The sequence below is a fragment of the Pollicipes pollicipes genome, unplaced genomic scaffold (genome assembly GCF_011947565.3).
Source record: "Pollicipes pollicipes isolate AB1234 unplaced genomic scaffold, Ppol_2.1 Scaffold_4219;HRSCAF=4965_pilon_pilon_pilon, whole genome shotgun sequence".
NCBI classification, from domain to species: domain Eukaryota; kingdom Metazoa; phylum Arthropoda; class Thecostraca; order Pollicipedomorpha; family Pollicipedidae; genus Pollicipes; species Pollicipes pollicipes.
Window position 1 is genome coordinate 29430095 of NW_023596448.1, and position 16190 is coordinate 29446284.

A 16190-nucleotide genomic window follows, 5' to 3' on the forward strand; every position below is an offset into this window, starting at 1 on the left:
GTACCGCCGGCGCGGCGGGTACGGCTCGCTGCCACACTGGGAGACCGGGTCCCAGCCTGGGAGACCGGGTCCCAGCGGTGATGGTATGCGACATACTGGCTGGGAGACCCGGTCCCGATTAAGATACGTCGGACGTGCCTGCGGAAGACAAGGCCCCTGCATGGGTGCTTGTGGCATAGCCATGCACAGGGGAGGGGGGGGGGGGAATCTGGCAGGGGCACAGAATACACTGGGAGTCCGACATACTATTAGCAGATGCGATGTATGCATACTAGGCGTGGGAGATGGGGGATGGGGGAGTAGGGACAGAGATAGGAACAGGCACAAATAAAATGGGCTTGACTGAAGCCGTGAAGAGTTCCTCTTGCTCAACAGAGAAGCATCCGGCAGAGTCTTTTTCAGACCGGTCTGTGATTGGTCGTGGTCCGCACGTTGTGCGTCATTAAATGAAAACGACCAGATAGTTTACTCGTGAAAGAGTTAGTCCCGGTAGTTCCGCAGCATGAACAACATCAACTAAGATCTGTAATTTCATGCATGGTTTCGTTGCTCCCGGCAAGGGCAGCTTTCGTTCTGAAATCTTCTCATGTCAGCTTTGAGGTTGATCTCGATTAGCCGCGGTGTGGCGTTCCATATGCAGTTTAGCATCGGGAACGGTACTAATCCCGACTTCGATTTCGTCCCGGCCCGAAGTTGGCCGCAAATTGCGTGTTTGTACAAGCGAAGTGGGGCATGATTAACTCTGGTGTTCCCGTTTCACGGGTGACGACCCGCGGGCCCGGTCGACATCGAGGGCCTCTCACCCCGCTGGTGACTGACGCGAGGGTCATTCGTCCCCAATGGGTCCCCGCGGACCGATCGCGTGTCCCGCCCTGTCCCGCCGTCCGACCTGCCTCGCCTGTTCCCGGCCAGCACCGCCGAGTCCCACCGTGTGCGGGCCCACGCCGGTACCGCCGGCGGTGGGTCCGGTTAGTCACCGAGCCGCGCCGGAGCGGCCGCGGGCGCCGGCGGCCGGAGGTCACGACCCTGTCACCCCGGTGACTATTACAGGCACCGAAGGTGCTCGTTTGCTCCGGGAAGGGGCCGGCCCGAGCGTGATTAGGCCTCCGGAGGGTGATTGTCTTCCGACGGACGCGCCGGCGACGTGGCCAAGTTTTGAGGAGCGCGTCCGCGGTCCGGCCGTGCTTGCTCGAGCTGCGGAGCGCCGCGCCGCCGGCGGGCCGCCGCGGAGAGCCCAGTCCGGGCTGCGGCGGCGGCGCGGTGCACACCCGTGCCGCCCGCCATGGCCAATTGATTGCCTGTCGTGAATGTCCCCGGTGCTCGTCAGCCCCAGCAGAGGCCTCGCCGCGATCGTTCGCCGCGCAGCGAGGCCCCGACGTCCCGGGCCGCCGTCGGCCGCGCGGGTACCCGGACGCCACGAGCCGCCGTCGGCTGAGCGTGAGCGACTCGAGATCCCGGCCGTCCCGCCACCGCGGGGAACGCCGCTGCAATGCTGCTCATTAACCATCGGAGCGTGGCGGGCTCTCTGTTGCCGGGGCTTCCGGGCGCGGCGGCGCCACTTCAGACGGCCCGCCGCGCGTCGGCGCCGCCGGCCGGCGCGTCCTCTCTAATTAAACTCGACCGCCGGGATCGGCCATGGCGGATGGTGTTCATGCGTCTCATTCCCACTGCGTCGATTCCAGCGTCACGGAATCCGGCGTCACGAACCCTCACGAACGGGCCGCGCTTTGGTAGCTGAGGGAAAGCGCTGACGAAAAAGTTTGACGCGTGCGCTGGTTTGCATGCTTGGGTGGGCTTTGGCTTGCGTGTTGGATTATCTGTAATCTGTACGCCAAGTTACATTGCCGTCCTCGGGATGCTAAATTGAAATTATTCGGTGGAATGGATTTTGAGTCATGCCCATGGGAGATGAATGTAATGTCTTTTGTCCATTTTGGAGAAATTCCTTGCGTCAGTTTGCTCCGGAATTAAAGTTTGTCGCATTGCATCTGTCTAACTCAAGCTGCTATCTGTCATTTGACCGGGCATGTGCATGCTCACCACGTATCAAACCGCGGACGTTGCGCCCACGCGGATGAATCACTGGTGACATCGCTGAAGCGGGCTCCATGACAACTGGGTTGTCCTCATGATAACCAAAGTCCGAGGTGCGCGTTGTCGCGAACTCTATCACTGCCCGGAAGAAGCTGTGCCCTACCGTAAGCCACGCTCCCGTGATGCAGGCAACTCATCGGTCCAGGAGTGGTGGTGATGAGAACGGGCCGAACTCACCACGGAAAGGCAATGATTTCGAACCTCAGGGCCGGCTTTGTTGTGGGTTTGCTCCACTTCCAACCGACAGGTTGTTCCACAAGGCCGTGGCAGCGGCGGCGCGTGCTGGGAGATCATCGCTGGGAGATCACCGCGTCGCCCTGCGAGTGGACGGCGTTGATCTCCGGATGGCACCGACCCGTGCCGTCTTGTGGGTCGGGGATCATGAGTCGTGGGTCGTGGGCCGTAAGTTGTGATTCGGGGAGTCGTGGGTCGTGAGTCACCACCGCCGGTGTGGCCGGTCGGCGCGCGCCGCCGCCTGCCTCTACTGGACCGGTGCCACTGATGCTATCGCGGTGACTACGTGCAGTGGACTGACCGTTTTTGCCACCTTTTATCATACGGAGCTGCGAGAGGGTCCAAACCCGGGCTGAACCCGGCCTGAACCCGGCGGCCTGAACCCAGCCAGGTGCGGATCGGCGACCGGGACCGAACCCGACGCCGACGACCGTCCCAGAATGGGCGTTTGGCGGCCGGGGCCCGACGCCGAACGCTGGCCCACTCTCGAACGGCGGCTCTGGGTGCAGGTGTCAACGGCCCGGTCGGGGTCCGCCGAGATTGGCGCTATCTGTGAAAACAGGCGGCCGGGCGGCGCCAGCTGCCGGTTGCCCGAGCACGCCCCACTTGCGCTCCTCAGCGAGGTGTTTGTTTTTCCGCTGATAGTGATCTGACATACCGCCGGTGGTGGGTAAATGGCACCGGGCAGAGATGACCTGGCTGCCGCAGCCGGCGCGGAATGTCGGCCCGGACGGCGGGCGGGGCTCTCGGGAAGAACGGCCATCAGCCGGCTGCAGGAAATGTTCGTTGTGATCTTGCTGGCCTTGGCAGACCTACCGTTCGTTCCTTACGTGACCGGACGGCGTTCGTTGCATCATATCTTTGCTAAATCGTGATGTCTTGGGAACTGCTTCGTTTGATTAAGAAAAGTCTGGGACGCTGGCAACCCGGTGTGGTACGTCCGATGCTAGCGTAGGTTGCTGCGACTGTCATCCCCCGGCGGTGGAGACGGAGGACGGTCCCGGAAGAGACCATGGCACCCGTGTGCGCCGTAAAAACCTGTTTGGGCGTCAGGCCTTGGCTGGCTTTTGTTCCTGGCGCCGTTCTCCTCGCGGATGGGGGCGTGGCCGCCGTTTCCATCCGTGATCGGAGGCAATCTGATGTCGCCATCAGCGCGCTCCGCTGGCAAACACGGCCGTCGGGGCGGCGCAACGACTACGCCCTGCTCGGCGCCGAAGCTGGCGGCGGCGGCGGCGGCGCACACAGCAATCGGCCCGCGATCAGGCCCGAAAAACTCTCCGCCAAGGTCCGCGCCCGGGTCTTCCTCGTTCAGAGCCGGTTGGGTGGCGGTCCGGCGCCCGCGGCCTGACGCTCGCTGAGGGGCGGCCTTCGCCGCTCACCACTACCCGATGTTGACGGGGCGTTTGACGCTGTTGGGGTCGCGTACCCGGGCCACGCCCGCGGCCATGTGTACTCTCTAGAGCGTGTCCACTTCGGCGCAGGAGAGAGCCGATGATGGCCTGTTGTAAACGCGTCGCGGAGCGCAGGCGGCACGCCGCATCCTGGCCATTCCGCCCCGGGTGCTGCAGGGCAGTGTCGTTGGCCCGCTATTCTCTCGGCCTTCCTGTGACCAGCCGAAGCGGCATTGGCAGACTGATGAGGATGCGGCGTGAGGTATCCCCGCGTGAATGGATCGTGATTAAGTCCGGCACGCGCTGTGTCGGGCAGATGCGTGATCGCTCCGAGTTTTGCGCCACCGGCGGTGGCGGCGGCGGCGGCAGCCGGCTTCTGATGATTACGTGCCCTGCGTGACCGAATGAGGAAAGGCATTACGCGCTTTCACTGGCCTGGCCGACCGAAGACCTCGTCCCAAATGAGCTCGAACATGCCACCGGCAGCAAATGAAGCCAGCTGGCATCGCTGCGTCGTCTTTGAATTCCTGCAAATGTCGGAATGGAATGAATGAGAAACAAATCAGTGTCCTCATCAATTCTGGTTCGGCCCACCGCTCGTACCCTTTTGCTTTCCTGAGGTCGGCTTTGTGCCGCATTTCAACGCAGCTGGTTTGTCCGTTGTTCAAACTAGTTGGGCGATTAGGTTTTCGTGATACTACTGACATTCCGTTTCTTTCAAATGTCCAGTTGGCTGTGATTTACACCCCAGTGTAGCTGCTTAAGCTCAGAAAAGACTGGCGGCTTCGTGCCGTCTTAGGGTGGACACCTGCTTTGTCTTCCGTGATGGGACGTAAAGTGGCCATGGCTGTCACTTCAGCGATGTTTTGTATGCGTTGCAGAAATTTATGTAGCATATATCTACATGCATACCTATATGTATGTATGTATGTATATATATATATATATATATATAACAGAAATGTATGTAGGCTTCGTAAAGCCACGATGTCAGAAATGTATATAGCAAATCATCAATCGAATTGCGCCCTGAAGCCGTGCAGCACCTGCTGGCTGCTTGCTGACGTCACTCGGTGATCGGTGATCGGTGATGGGCGATCAGTGATCGGCGATCGGCGATCGATGATCAGTGATCTGTGTCGGTGATCGGTGAGTGTCGACGGCACCGTCGTCAGCGTAGCTCAGTGCGGACGTCGGCACCCAGAGCTGCAGGCAGCTGTCGCCGGCTGTCGCCAGCCGTCCCAGCGCTGGGTACGGCTCTGGTAGTCGCCGGCGGGGCCCGATCGCCCCGCGGTCTGGGCGCTGTTCAAGGCTGCCGGACCGGCCGGCCGACACCGGCGCACCTGGCCGCCGCGTACCGTAAGCCGCTGTTTGTGCCGAACAATGAAGCGCGTCCGGAGTGTGCGGGGGGAGGGGAGGGGGCGCGTGCGGGGTCACCGACCGGTGCCCCGCGCTCCCGGCCGGCCGGCAGCCCGTGCCGGCTGTCGGGAGGCGGGCACGCGCTCTGTTTATGTTTGCTCCCCTGGAGGGTGAGCTGCCGAGGTGTAAACACTTGACGGACGGGCTGGAACGCCGGCCGAGGTGATGTCGCGGGATCTCCGGCCAGTAATCCGGCTAACACCGACCGGCTTCGACCGACGCCGGCCGACAAAGACCGACACGGACCGGTCGGAACGACACCGGCCCGATGTCGCCGCGGTGCCGACGGCGGTCGGACCCTCCCGCCGCCCGGCCCGGCTTGCCAATGGCAGGTGTGGCTGGGACGGCGGTGACAGAACCTTTCGCGAGCGCTGCACGCGGCTGAACACGTGTTCGGTGGCACAGGCCGCCCGGTCCGCGAGCGGGGGCGGCTCTGTGCCATCGCCGCGGCCACTCTGCGGTCCAGACCGTGCCGTTGTCTGTGGTTTGTAATTCGCATGTCAGTTAGGTGTTAGATCGCTCATGAGCGCGCTGAATTAATGGGCTGACTAGCGTTGTAACTCTTCGCGCGGGGCGATGCACCCTTCTGATGCAATTACGCAGGCCCTCGTGCCACTCATCGCGGCGAGGAAAACCTCAAACGCGGGCGGGCGAACTGGACAAACGGCCGGCGTCCTTCACGTTGTAACTGGAAATGGCGTCGACAGGTGCTACGACGCCGTCACATAACGTGTTGTGTGATTTACGACGAATTTGCCCATATTCGCGTTTCAGTGAAGAAGATTTATGTATTATGGGTGACCATGTAGGGTTGCTCCGGTGTGCTGGAAACGTGATGTTGAGTAGTTTTGTTTGGTGCGAATGATGACAAGATGTGCCGTGGGACGATTGGGTGGCTATGAACTGGTAACTGGTAACTGGAATGTTTAACCACCATTAATAACGGATAGTTGTTTTGCGGTCGCCTGTGGCACGACAGTGTCTTATATGGACATAAGCCTTCGTCAAGGTGTGTGCCGACCACACGCCGTGCCAACATATTAGCATCCTGCACAATGTAAAACTGAATCACAGACATACCCCGTACAGCACCGTATTGGCATGGCCAGCTTTCACTCCTGTTTAGGCTGGTGTGGTGTTTCCCGGCAGTGAGAAGTGAAGCCGAGCCGTTTGTCTGATGAGTCGCGCTGTTTTGTGTTGCAGAGTCGGCAGAGAGCGCCATGTACACGGGCTCGAACCGCCTGTCGACGGGCTCCTCGGGGCACAGCCCTGGACCCCAGGCCGGCTACAACGCCTTCTCCTTCCCCACGCCCCAGGTGAGTACGGCGCCGGAGACGGGAGTCGGAGCCGGAGCCGGAGCCGGAGCCGGAGCCGGAGCCGGAGCCGGAGCCGGAGCCGGGCCGGGAGACTGATTAGTGTTGGGGGGAGGGGGAGGGGGGGGGGGCACAAGTTTGTGGCTTGACAGCATAACCATGGCGACGTATGGTAGCAGCTGCGTAACCATGGCGACAGCGGTGCAGCTCTCGCTCAGGAGTTCAGGACGCCCTGGCCTGCTGTGTCGAACTGGCTGCTGTGTCTGGCAACCGGAGTTTTTTGGAACATTTGGCAGCCCTCTCCCCGAGAGTCGCGGCCGCGCTGCTCGCCGGCACCCCGGCGGCCGCGTGCGCCCGCGCCGTTGCGACACCGCGCCGCAAATGTCGCACGTCGCTCAGAAACGGCCACGTCAGCTTGGGCTGTGCAATGTGCTCTGCGCGTTTGCCGCCTCACGTACCTGCGCTGATGCTTTGTTTCGAAATGCGGCCCGCGTGCGAGCAGTGGAATGAATTAGTCTGATAGACGGTCTAATCGCTGACATCGCTGCAACCAAAGCCGACTGCATCGCCCGTCAGCTACAGCGCTTCGTGGAGACCGCTCCGCCCTCCATTCCGTTCTGTTCTGTTCTGTTCTGACCGGGCGGGCTGAGCAGAAGCTCGTGCACGCTTGAGCCGAACGGCTTGTCAAGCCAATGAATTGGCTTCAGTTGCGCACCGCGGCTCCGAAATAAGCCCATTCTTCTGGAGCTGCCGGCTCGATGAAAGGAAGCGGGCCGGCGGGGCGGGGCGGGGCCGACGGCTGGCCTGGTCTCCTCGGCAGACCAACGGAGCGGTGCCGGCGGAGCGGGGTCGGCGGCTGGCCCGGTCTCCTCGGCAGACCATCGGAGCGGTGCCGGCGGGGCGGGGCGGGGTCGGCGGCTGGCCTGGTCTCCTCGGCAGACCATCGGAGCGGTGCCGGCGGAGCGGGGTCGGCGGCTGGCCCGGTCCCTTCGGCAGACCAACGGAGCGGTGCTGGCGGGGCGGGCCGGCGGCTGGCCCGGTCTCCTCGGCAGACCAACGGAGCGGTGCCGGCGGGTGCGGTAGCCGTGTCGCGCGCTGACGGCGCTCAGCGGCACGTCTTGGCGGGCGGAACGCCGGCAGTCGCGGCAGCGGTCGCTCGCGGCGCGTGAAGGTCGCTTTTTGTTCGCGTTGGCCACGCACGAACGCCCCCACGGCGTGCGGCGGCTGGCGGGCGGCGGTCTGTCATCGAGCCGTGCAATTGAAAACAAACGAGGCGCCTCGGCTGCGTCGGGACCTGTCGGCGGCGCGCGTCGGCGGCGAAGGGGGGGGGGGGTCGCTGCCGCCCGCGGCCACTCTTCCGGCCAGTGAGGGGGGGGGAGGGGCCGACGGAGTGACGGCGGGAAAGGGGGGGGGGGTCCGGTGGAGCAGGCTCGCGACTGGTGAGGACCTGGCAGAGAACGTCTGTGCCGGTCCGTAGCTATGCCGGTCTATGCCGGTGCCGGTCCACGTCGGCTATGTCGCTCCTTGTACTCGCCGCTACGTACCTACCGGACTGATTGAGGAGTCTGCGACCCCCGACATGCCTCTTAATGTCACTGGTGTCCTGGCGTCCGCGATCAGACGTCGCTAGTCTCGGACCTCGGTGATGCTGCGTGCCCCCGTCCCCTGGCTCTCCCTGTAGCAGGGGACCTGCTCGCTCGCGCTGCGTAGCGACCCGCGCGAGACGGAAGGGGCGCGGAGCTTATTTGTGCAACCGCTTTGTGTAACCGCCGCTACCGTCGGTTGGACCTGCCCCGGCGGGAGAAAGACCGCCAACGTGGACCGCTGATCTGTTTGTTGAATCTCCCGACCGGTACGGCTCTTGCTGCGGCGGCTCTTTGTGTTACCGCTGCATGTCTTGCGTCACTCGGAAGAACAGCCTTTCTCCAATTATTGTGTTTTGGTCACGCCCCGTTTCTCAAGGTGATCCGTCCCTAGACATGTGTTCTGGGCGTCATCGTCCCACTCGGCCATCGCAGGCACGTACAGCGTGCGTGCTTTCAAAAGCCCGCTGCGCGTGGTTTCTCTCCCATTGTTGGCTGTTGGGATGTTGTCCGACGTCTTGTGGCATACCGCTGGAAAGCCGGAATGAACGCCTGAATATGTGAGAGCGCCGCATTTTCCAGCCCAGTTTGGCTGGAGCAGGGAAATTTTGTTGGCGGGACGCTGGCGTGTGAGGGAGATGGGAGATGGGAGATGGAAGATGGGCGCTGCTACTCAGGCCACGCAGAGATCCTGGGGAGGGGGGGAGGAAGAGTCATGTTCTCTAGAGAAGAGCAGCCTGACATTCTTAATGCGTGCGCTAGGCATTCCGTCTACTCTGGCGTCCCGTTGGTGTAGTGAGGGATCGGTGACCTGCGAGGGTCGCGGCCTGTCGATGATCCCTGTGGCCGTGCTGACCTGGCGGGGGGTCGGTAGCCTGCGAGAGTCGCGGACTGTCGGTGACCCCTGTTACCGTGCTGACCTGGTGAGGGGACGGGAACCTGCGAAGGATCGCGTACCGTCGGTGACCCCTGTGGCCGGGCTGACCTGGTGAGGGGACGAGAACTTGCAAAGGTCGCGTCCCGTCGGTGACCCCTGTGACAGGGCTGACCTGGTCCCGGTCCGTTGCAGGCGCCGCGGGCCGTGGCCTCGCCCGGCGGTCCGGCCGTCTCCGGCTCCGGCAAAGAGTACGTGCCGCACTTCCACAACCACCTGTACCAGCACCAGCAGAGCGATGACCAGGGCATCGACGTCCAGGTGAGAGGTGCCATCCTCCCCCCCCCCCCCTCCCTGAGTGGTCTGTGATGACGCCGTGGGTCAGCGGGTCAGGTCAGAGGGGTCGGCGATCCGACGAGAGTGTCGGTGCTCTCGTCTGCAGAGGAAGATGTGGTGTCGAGATCCTGCTGTCCCGGACAGCTTCTGAACCAAGACGCTGCTACTTCATTAGCGCGTGTTGCCGGTCGCAGGATCGTTGTGCTCCAGCGGATCGAGCATCCGCGTTCAGCCTGGGGCCGAAATGTGGCGCATGTCGCCGCTGAGATCGGCAGAAAAGCGCTGCAATTGTCACGCTGACGAGCTCTGAGAAGAACCTGAACAAACACTTCAGTCGTCAATACCTTCCCTCTGTCCCATAAGCACACCGGCCGGAAAATTGCGTCGTTTGTTGACTGGCTGCATTCCGGTCCGCGGTTCTGCGGTGCGGTCCGCTGTTCTGTTGTTCGGGCCGGCGCCCGCTGTCGTCGCCGTTTGGGTCGACGATTGGCTGCGGCCTCCATCTGCTGCAACGGTGGGCCGTCATTTGGGCCGTGAAATTTCAGCCGGTGGTGGCTTCTTACGCCTCACGGGCGCCGCCGACTCAGTTCCCCCGCTGTCAGCTGGTGATGCCAGAGGTTGGCGATCCGTTGTCAGGAATATTGTCAGTCGATGCCGCGGTCTGCCACGGCAGAGGTTGACGAGGGCTTAGCTGGCTTCTGAGACTTGCTCTGTCCTCTACCTCTGTTCTCTGCCCTCTGTCTCTGTCCCCTGTTCTCTCTCCTCTGTCCTCTGTCCTGTACCTCTGTTCTCTGTCCTCTGTCCTCTGCCCCCTGTCCCCTGTCCCCTATCCTCCGTCCTCTGTCCTCTGTCCTCTGTCCTTTTTTCTCTGTCTCCTGTCCTCCACCTCTGTCCTCTGTCCTCTGTCTCCTGTCCTCCGCCGAACTCAGCGTATTGGGGTTTTCTTGATTGCTTCAACGCACTCTTTGAACCGGTGTCTTTTCTCGGTTTGCGTTATCAGCATCGCTTAAATCCACCATGAGTTTATTTGCTTTCCGTGGATGGGGACACCTTGCTTCGGCAGTTACTTCTGCGAGGACTGCGATGCCTTCACGCTTGGTGCATCAGTCGCGCACTACCCATGCGCTGCCGGTCCACGATTGTCAGCTGACAGGAACGTGCTCCGTCCGACAACACCTGGCGTTTCTGTATGTACATTCCCCTCCGGGAGATATGTCTCCAGTTCTCATGTGTTGGGGAAGGACGCACAGGTGCTGGTGGCGCGTCCTCGGCCCCTCTGCCGTCCGGTCAGGAGGGACGCAGCGTGACCACAAGACACCGCCCAGGGCCCCAACTCGGATCGAACCGGACGAGTCGGCGGCGACCGTTTGAAGCTCACAATGGACTCTGGCCGCCTCTTTGTGCCCGCCGCTGACCGTGGCCAAACAGCTGGCTCCGCCTGCGCAGCTGGTCGGCTGGGAGGAGGCGGCAGTGATTCGACGAATTCGAAGGTGGCGTGCCGTCTGGGGGGACGAGAGGCCCTCCACGCCCGCCGCACCTTGGCTCGCGCTGAGGGGCTGCAGCGCTGTCGGACCGGTATTCCGACTTCGGCGATGCAGACAATTCTGCATCATCCCCAACGATCTTTTTTGTGCGGATCCTTACTGCGCAGCCTTCCTAGAATTGTGGCGTTGGCTCAGCGAATGCCCGGCGCCCGGATGCGGCGGTCTGTGGGCGGGGTGTGCCGTCGAGGGACGGCCTCGCCCGGACCGCGCTCCGACCGTCCAGCGGCGCCGCCTGTCGGCCGGCTTCCGTGCGCTCACAGCCCGTGCTGAGCGGCTCTCGTGTCCGGCGAGGCCTCGCGCGCGCACGGCAGGCCGTTCTCAGTAGCGCCGTGCGTGTGCGGCAGCGACGGGCAGTCCAGCCCGCGGGCCGCCGCCGCCGCGGAGGTCCGAGCCGCCGCGAGCAGGCCGCGCTGGACTACGTGGGCCGCGGCGGCCGGTGTCCGGGAAGGTGAGCCCGGCTGGCCGGGTGGTGACATCACGCGGTCCGGCCGGCGTTCCCTGTATCGCGCCCTGCTCACGTCACGGGACCGCGCCGCCCGGTGCCGCCCCCGCGCTCCGCGGTCGGGGGCGCGGCAGGGACAGGTGGGCGGGCCGGGCCGCCACTGGTCAGTGTTGCATCGTTGTCAGCAGCGCCGCAGCAGCAGGGATAGGTTTGTTTCCTTCGCTGGCCAGCGCTGTGCGATGCTGTTTCGGGGCTGGTGCCAGCCGGGCCAGGTGTGCCTCGGGTTCCCACGCCCCCGCGTCGGCGGCGTCGGCCGAGGTGCCGCCCAGCGGCGGTCCGCACTGTGCCGGGGGGGGGGGAAGGGGGGGGGGGTCCGCCGCCGCCCCGGGGGCAGCCCAGCCCGACCGAGGACCTCGGGTCATCGCCTGACCCGGCCGCTGTCTCCGGTCGGTCGGAGACGCACCCCCGGGCTAAAGTGACCCGGTACCGGCCTGGCGTCTGTGTCCGGGTGACACCGACACGACCCGCCGCAGGCTAGGCCTCCGCCCGAAGGGCGGGGGCCCCGCACCGCCTCACTCCGACATCGCCAACTGGTCAGCCAGGATGCCTCACCACCGCCGATACCATCGGCTCTAGGCTGTTCCGTGCCCGTTACGCCGGTGATTAGCCGCTTTTGGCGCTGGAAGGCTGTGTACAATGTCGTCCGCGCAGTAACGGCTTCCCAAATGACCGTCGGAATGTGGTCGCCTTCTTGACGGGCGACCCAGCGCGGCTCACGGACGGCGAGATATTCGAATCAGTAGCGTGTCGCCAGCCGCTGGGATACCAAAGTGATGATCACGTCTGATGATTGGTCGGCGTATCCAATTTCCCGAATGCCGGCGATATGAAGCGAGTATCCACATTATGTGAAATCTTGACATGCTGGGATGATGAATTAGTCTGAAGCGTATTGGCCAGCAGCCTTTCACGACGTCGGCGGGTCGGAACTCGTCCGGTCCTGAGTGGTTTCGGCTGTCGTCTGTCGCCACCGATTCTCTCCGGGCGCACGTGAGGCGGGTCACGCTGTCGCCGGGCCCCGCCGCGACCGCACGTGACCGGACTGGGTGGCCGCCGCCGCCGCCGTCGCCGTCGTTTGGTGACCAGTTCGCGGCGGCAGTGTGCTCGTTCGCCGCCGGTGACGCGGTGTCAGCCCGCATGAAGCGAGCGCTCCTCGGCCCAGCCGAGCGTGGCCAGCGTGACCGGCCAGGTGGAAGTGAGCCCACCTGGTCGGTAATCCGGGCCGTGTTGTGAGACGCGCGGACGTGGTGCCGGAGCTGGCGTGTCGGCGGAGGCTGCTCGTGCCAGGATGCGGCCGCGCGCCCGGCAACAGCGGGCGGCAGGGAAATCACGGCCGTGGATTTAGGGCCCGTTTGAGTGTTATGGCGTGCAGGGATAGAGGTGGGAAAGTGGTGTTGCGGCGTCTCGCTGTTGTGGTCTGTCCCGCGTGACTGCTTGTGCTGGCCGTCCTGACCTGACTTGACCTGACCTGACCTGTTGATCCTGCTGCAGAGTCCGGGGCGGGACTCGCCGTCCAGCGCCGGCAGCTCCACCAGCAGCTTCGGCTGCCGCAACAGCACATCCAGCCTGGACTCGGGTCGTGCCTCGTCCGCCTACGAGAGCAAGGCCTCGCACCCGCCCAGCCTGAACAGGTGCGACAGCAGCGCCGCCGCCGCGCCGACTGCAGCGCCGCGTGGCGGTCCGACCGGGAACTGACGTATGATAGCTCGCAGATGAGTGCCTGTATGGTTTGAGTTTTCTTGGCTAGGATACCTCATGCGAAGTCGCATAATTGTTCTTACGTGGAATATCCTGAAATGGCTGCTTTATATTGGTGTGCATCTAAGCTTTACGCTTGAATTAATGTGAATGTTATGAATATATGTAGATGGCCAACCAGGTCAGATGGTTTTCATTGCAAATGTGGAGCTTCCACGTTACTTTCTCATGTTCAGTTATTTTCTATGTTTGTATACAATATAGAAGGATAAGAAGTAATGTAAATATGTTTTATAATGCGTACAATGTAGCGTATATTTATGTGAATTACCACTTTAAATAGCACTACGCACATTCTTACGCTGCATTTTCTCGGAAGTTCGAAAAAGGAGTCTGCCTGTTTTGTATGGGAAGCGTGCTCTGACGGTCGAGGTCGGCCGCGTTCGGCAGGTTGTCAGGCCAGTCGTACGAGTCCAGCACGAGCTACCGCCAGTCGTACCACAGCAGCAGCTCCAGCCTGGGCTCGCTGGAGAAGGACGACGTCATCTCCCACCTGAACGTCGGCCAGATGCTCGCCGAGGGCATGAAGGTGAGTGCCGTGTCCGGTGCAGGAGCTGCCATGTCTGTGGTGGGAGCTGTCGTGCCCGGGGCAGGAGCTGCCATGTCTGTGGTGGGAGCTGTCGTGTCCGGGGCAGGAGCTGCCATGTCTGTGGCGGGAACTGTCGTGTCCGAGGCGGAAACTGTCGTGTCCGGGAACACGGATGGAATCAATGGATAGATCGCGCCACACTCCCGGTAATTAATTGTGGTTCCGCATTGTTCGAGGGCTTATTTGACTCGAACTATGGCGAAGTTCTGTGGATGCGTTCTGTGCTGAAAGCAAGTGGCTTAGTTTAAGAAAGTGATCGGGGTCATGCATTCTGCGTGGAGACATATCTGCGACAGCAAAGTGGCCACGCCCATCGACCAATAGGGTCGTCGATGTCGATGTCGATGAGCACGTCCCTAGCCGGCCTGATCCCAGATCAGTCCTCCTCCCTCGGCGCCCCGTCGGGGCCGTCTCTCCCCCCCCCCCCCCCTGGACGCTGTGGGCGGACCCGCCGCTGCCGCGCCGGCCCGGGGCGGGCACGACATCTGTCAGATGGCGACAGCCGGCGGCGGCCGGGGGCGGTCCGGACAGGGCCGTCGCCGACGAGCTGGCCGGCCGGCCGGGCGGGGTGCGGGTCAGCCTCGCTGCCCGGCCCGCCGTCGGACACCCGGCGACCTCTCCTTGGGGAGTAGTGATACGGCAGGGAGGCAAAGGCCCGTATGCACCGGGTGAACGCGGCCGGGCGTCTCTGCCGCTCACAAGTCACTCCCGAGTCACGAACCTGCTGCTCTCTGGGTCTGTCCAAACTGGTGGAGCTCGGGGCAAAGGCCGCGCTACGGCAGGGGCAAAGACCGCGCCCACGTCTTCCGGATAAACGCGGCCGGGCGTCTCTGCCGCTCACAAAGCCGTCTGAGTCACGAACCTGCTGAGTCTCCGAGTGTGTCTGAGCTGGTGGAGCTCGGAGTCGGAGCTGAAGCGCTTCTTATTCCAAAGTTAACGTCGCGTCAGAGGCCCTGATGTTGGACCCCAGCGCTGCGCAGGGACTTTGAGAGCGTACAGTGGGCCGCCCGAGCCGGCGCTCCGCCCCCTGCTGATGCCCGTCCCGCCGTCAGGGGGAGGGGAGGGGGGGCGGGGACCGCGGGGACCTGACGGGGCCCGCCGCCGCCGGATTATACCTCTGCAGTGCGACGTGGGGCGCTGCCGGATCCGTCTGCCCTGTTTATTCCGGGTCACGTCACGGCCGGCCCGTCCCCAGCCGGCCAGCCCTGCTGGAGCTGCGGGCCGGCCCGTCCCCAGCCGCGCGCCGAACTCAGGGCGTCCGCTCCCGCCCGAGTTCTGCGGATTGGGGATGTGTAGGGGGGGGGGGGGGGGCACGCAGAACTCGGGTCAAAGTTCGGCGGTGGGGGCTGGGGGCAGTCTGCGCGCAGCCTTTCCACGAAGTTCGGCTGATGCGGAGCTGGGAAAAATGCTGGGAAACGCGTCCCATGTGTGACCCACCTCTCTTAACTGTAAGGGGCACCAAAACGTGGGATTGAGTGACGCCGGTATTAATAATGACAAGCGTGCATTAGCTGAACCATTTGTTATTCCGAAACTGGTCCCAGGAAGGCCCTGATGACCTATGCGATCGTGGACAGTGGCCATTCGTGCAATAATGGAAGCCGTCCAAACCGTATGTCGAAAGACTGAACGCTTGTGGCGCACCAAGTGGATGTCGTTTAAAGCAAGGTCAATCCGTATTTTACACCAGAGCAGTGCATTAGTTGTCCGCCGCGTAAGAGGCAGCACTTCATCACTATCCAGCGAACTTGACATGCACCCCATTTGAATGAAGGGAGCGGGCCGGCTCCGCGTCTGGACAGGCTCTGGCTGGCCGCGTGCGGACGAGCTCCAGGAGCGGGCGGCGAGGTCGGGGCCGGCCGGACGTAAACACTCAAGTCTGTTTGGCCGCCGCCCTGACCCGGTTTATGCAGCGCGCCCCGTGCGGGGCGGCATCCCTGCATCTCATGCCGCGACCGGAAAGCCGTGGGCGCGGTCTGGTCACCTCTCGCCGTCCCGCGACGGTGAGATGGCGCGGTGCCGGCCGCCGCGCCGGCTGGCCGGCCGGGGTGCTGTCGCGGCGGAGCTCCACCAGGGGCGACTCCGAAGGCGTGCCGCCTGTCACTTGAGAAGTCGATGAGATAGCTGCATGGTCTGCTGCATCGGGCATCTGCGGACGCTACCAGACACGTGTTGCTTTGACGGAAGCGCTCCGCGGGTAGGTCCTGGGGGGCAAATGGAACGCGCGGCGGGGGCTTGTGTTGACACGGTCAATATTGCGTTATGACAGCGTCATGAAATACGCCAAGATACCCACACTAATTGTAGGAGCAGGTATGTTGCAGCCGGAACGAAAGCTCGCACGTATCGCACGCTGGCACCCGCACAATCGTACCCACAACTGTACGATTGTGGCGTAGACGAAGTGGGCCGGACCGGGGCAGCTTCCGGTGCCCGGGGAGCCTCACGATCCTCTGACCAGGACGTCCAGGGGGCGCTGCGGAGCGCCCGTCAGCCCCTCGCCGGCGAGGCGAGGGGACCGGTGGAGCGGCCGTCCTTCGCGGCGAGAGTCGA

General features: G+C 63.2%; 1 protein-coding gene across 1 annotated transcript in view; it reads left to right on the forward strand.

The window, feature by feature from the left end:
* LOC119095142 (caskin-2) overlaps positions 1 to 16190 on the forward strand; it is a gene marked incomplete at its 3' end in the record, with an annotated part of 47308 nt that overhangs the window by 13492 nt on the left and 17626 nt on the right. The window contains exons 3-6 of the mRNA XM_037218024.1: positions 6342 to 6454; positions 9104 to 9229; positions 12782 to 12921; positions 13439 to 13577. Of these exons, the coding sequence (XP_037073919.1) occupies positions 6342 to 6454; positions 9104 to 9229; positions 12782 to 12921; positions 13439 to 13577 (518 nt within the window). The remainder of the gene's footprint in view (positions 1 to 6341; positions 6455 to 9103; positions 9230 to 12781; positions 12922 to 13438; positions 13578 to 16190) is intronic.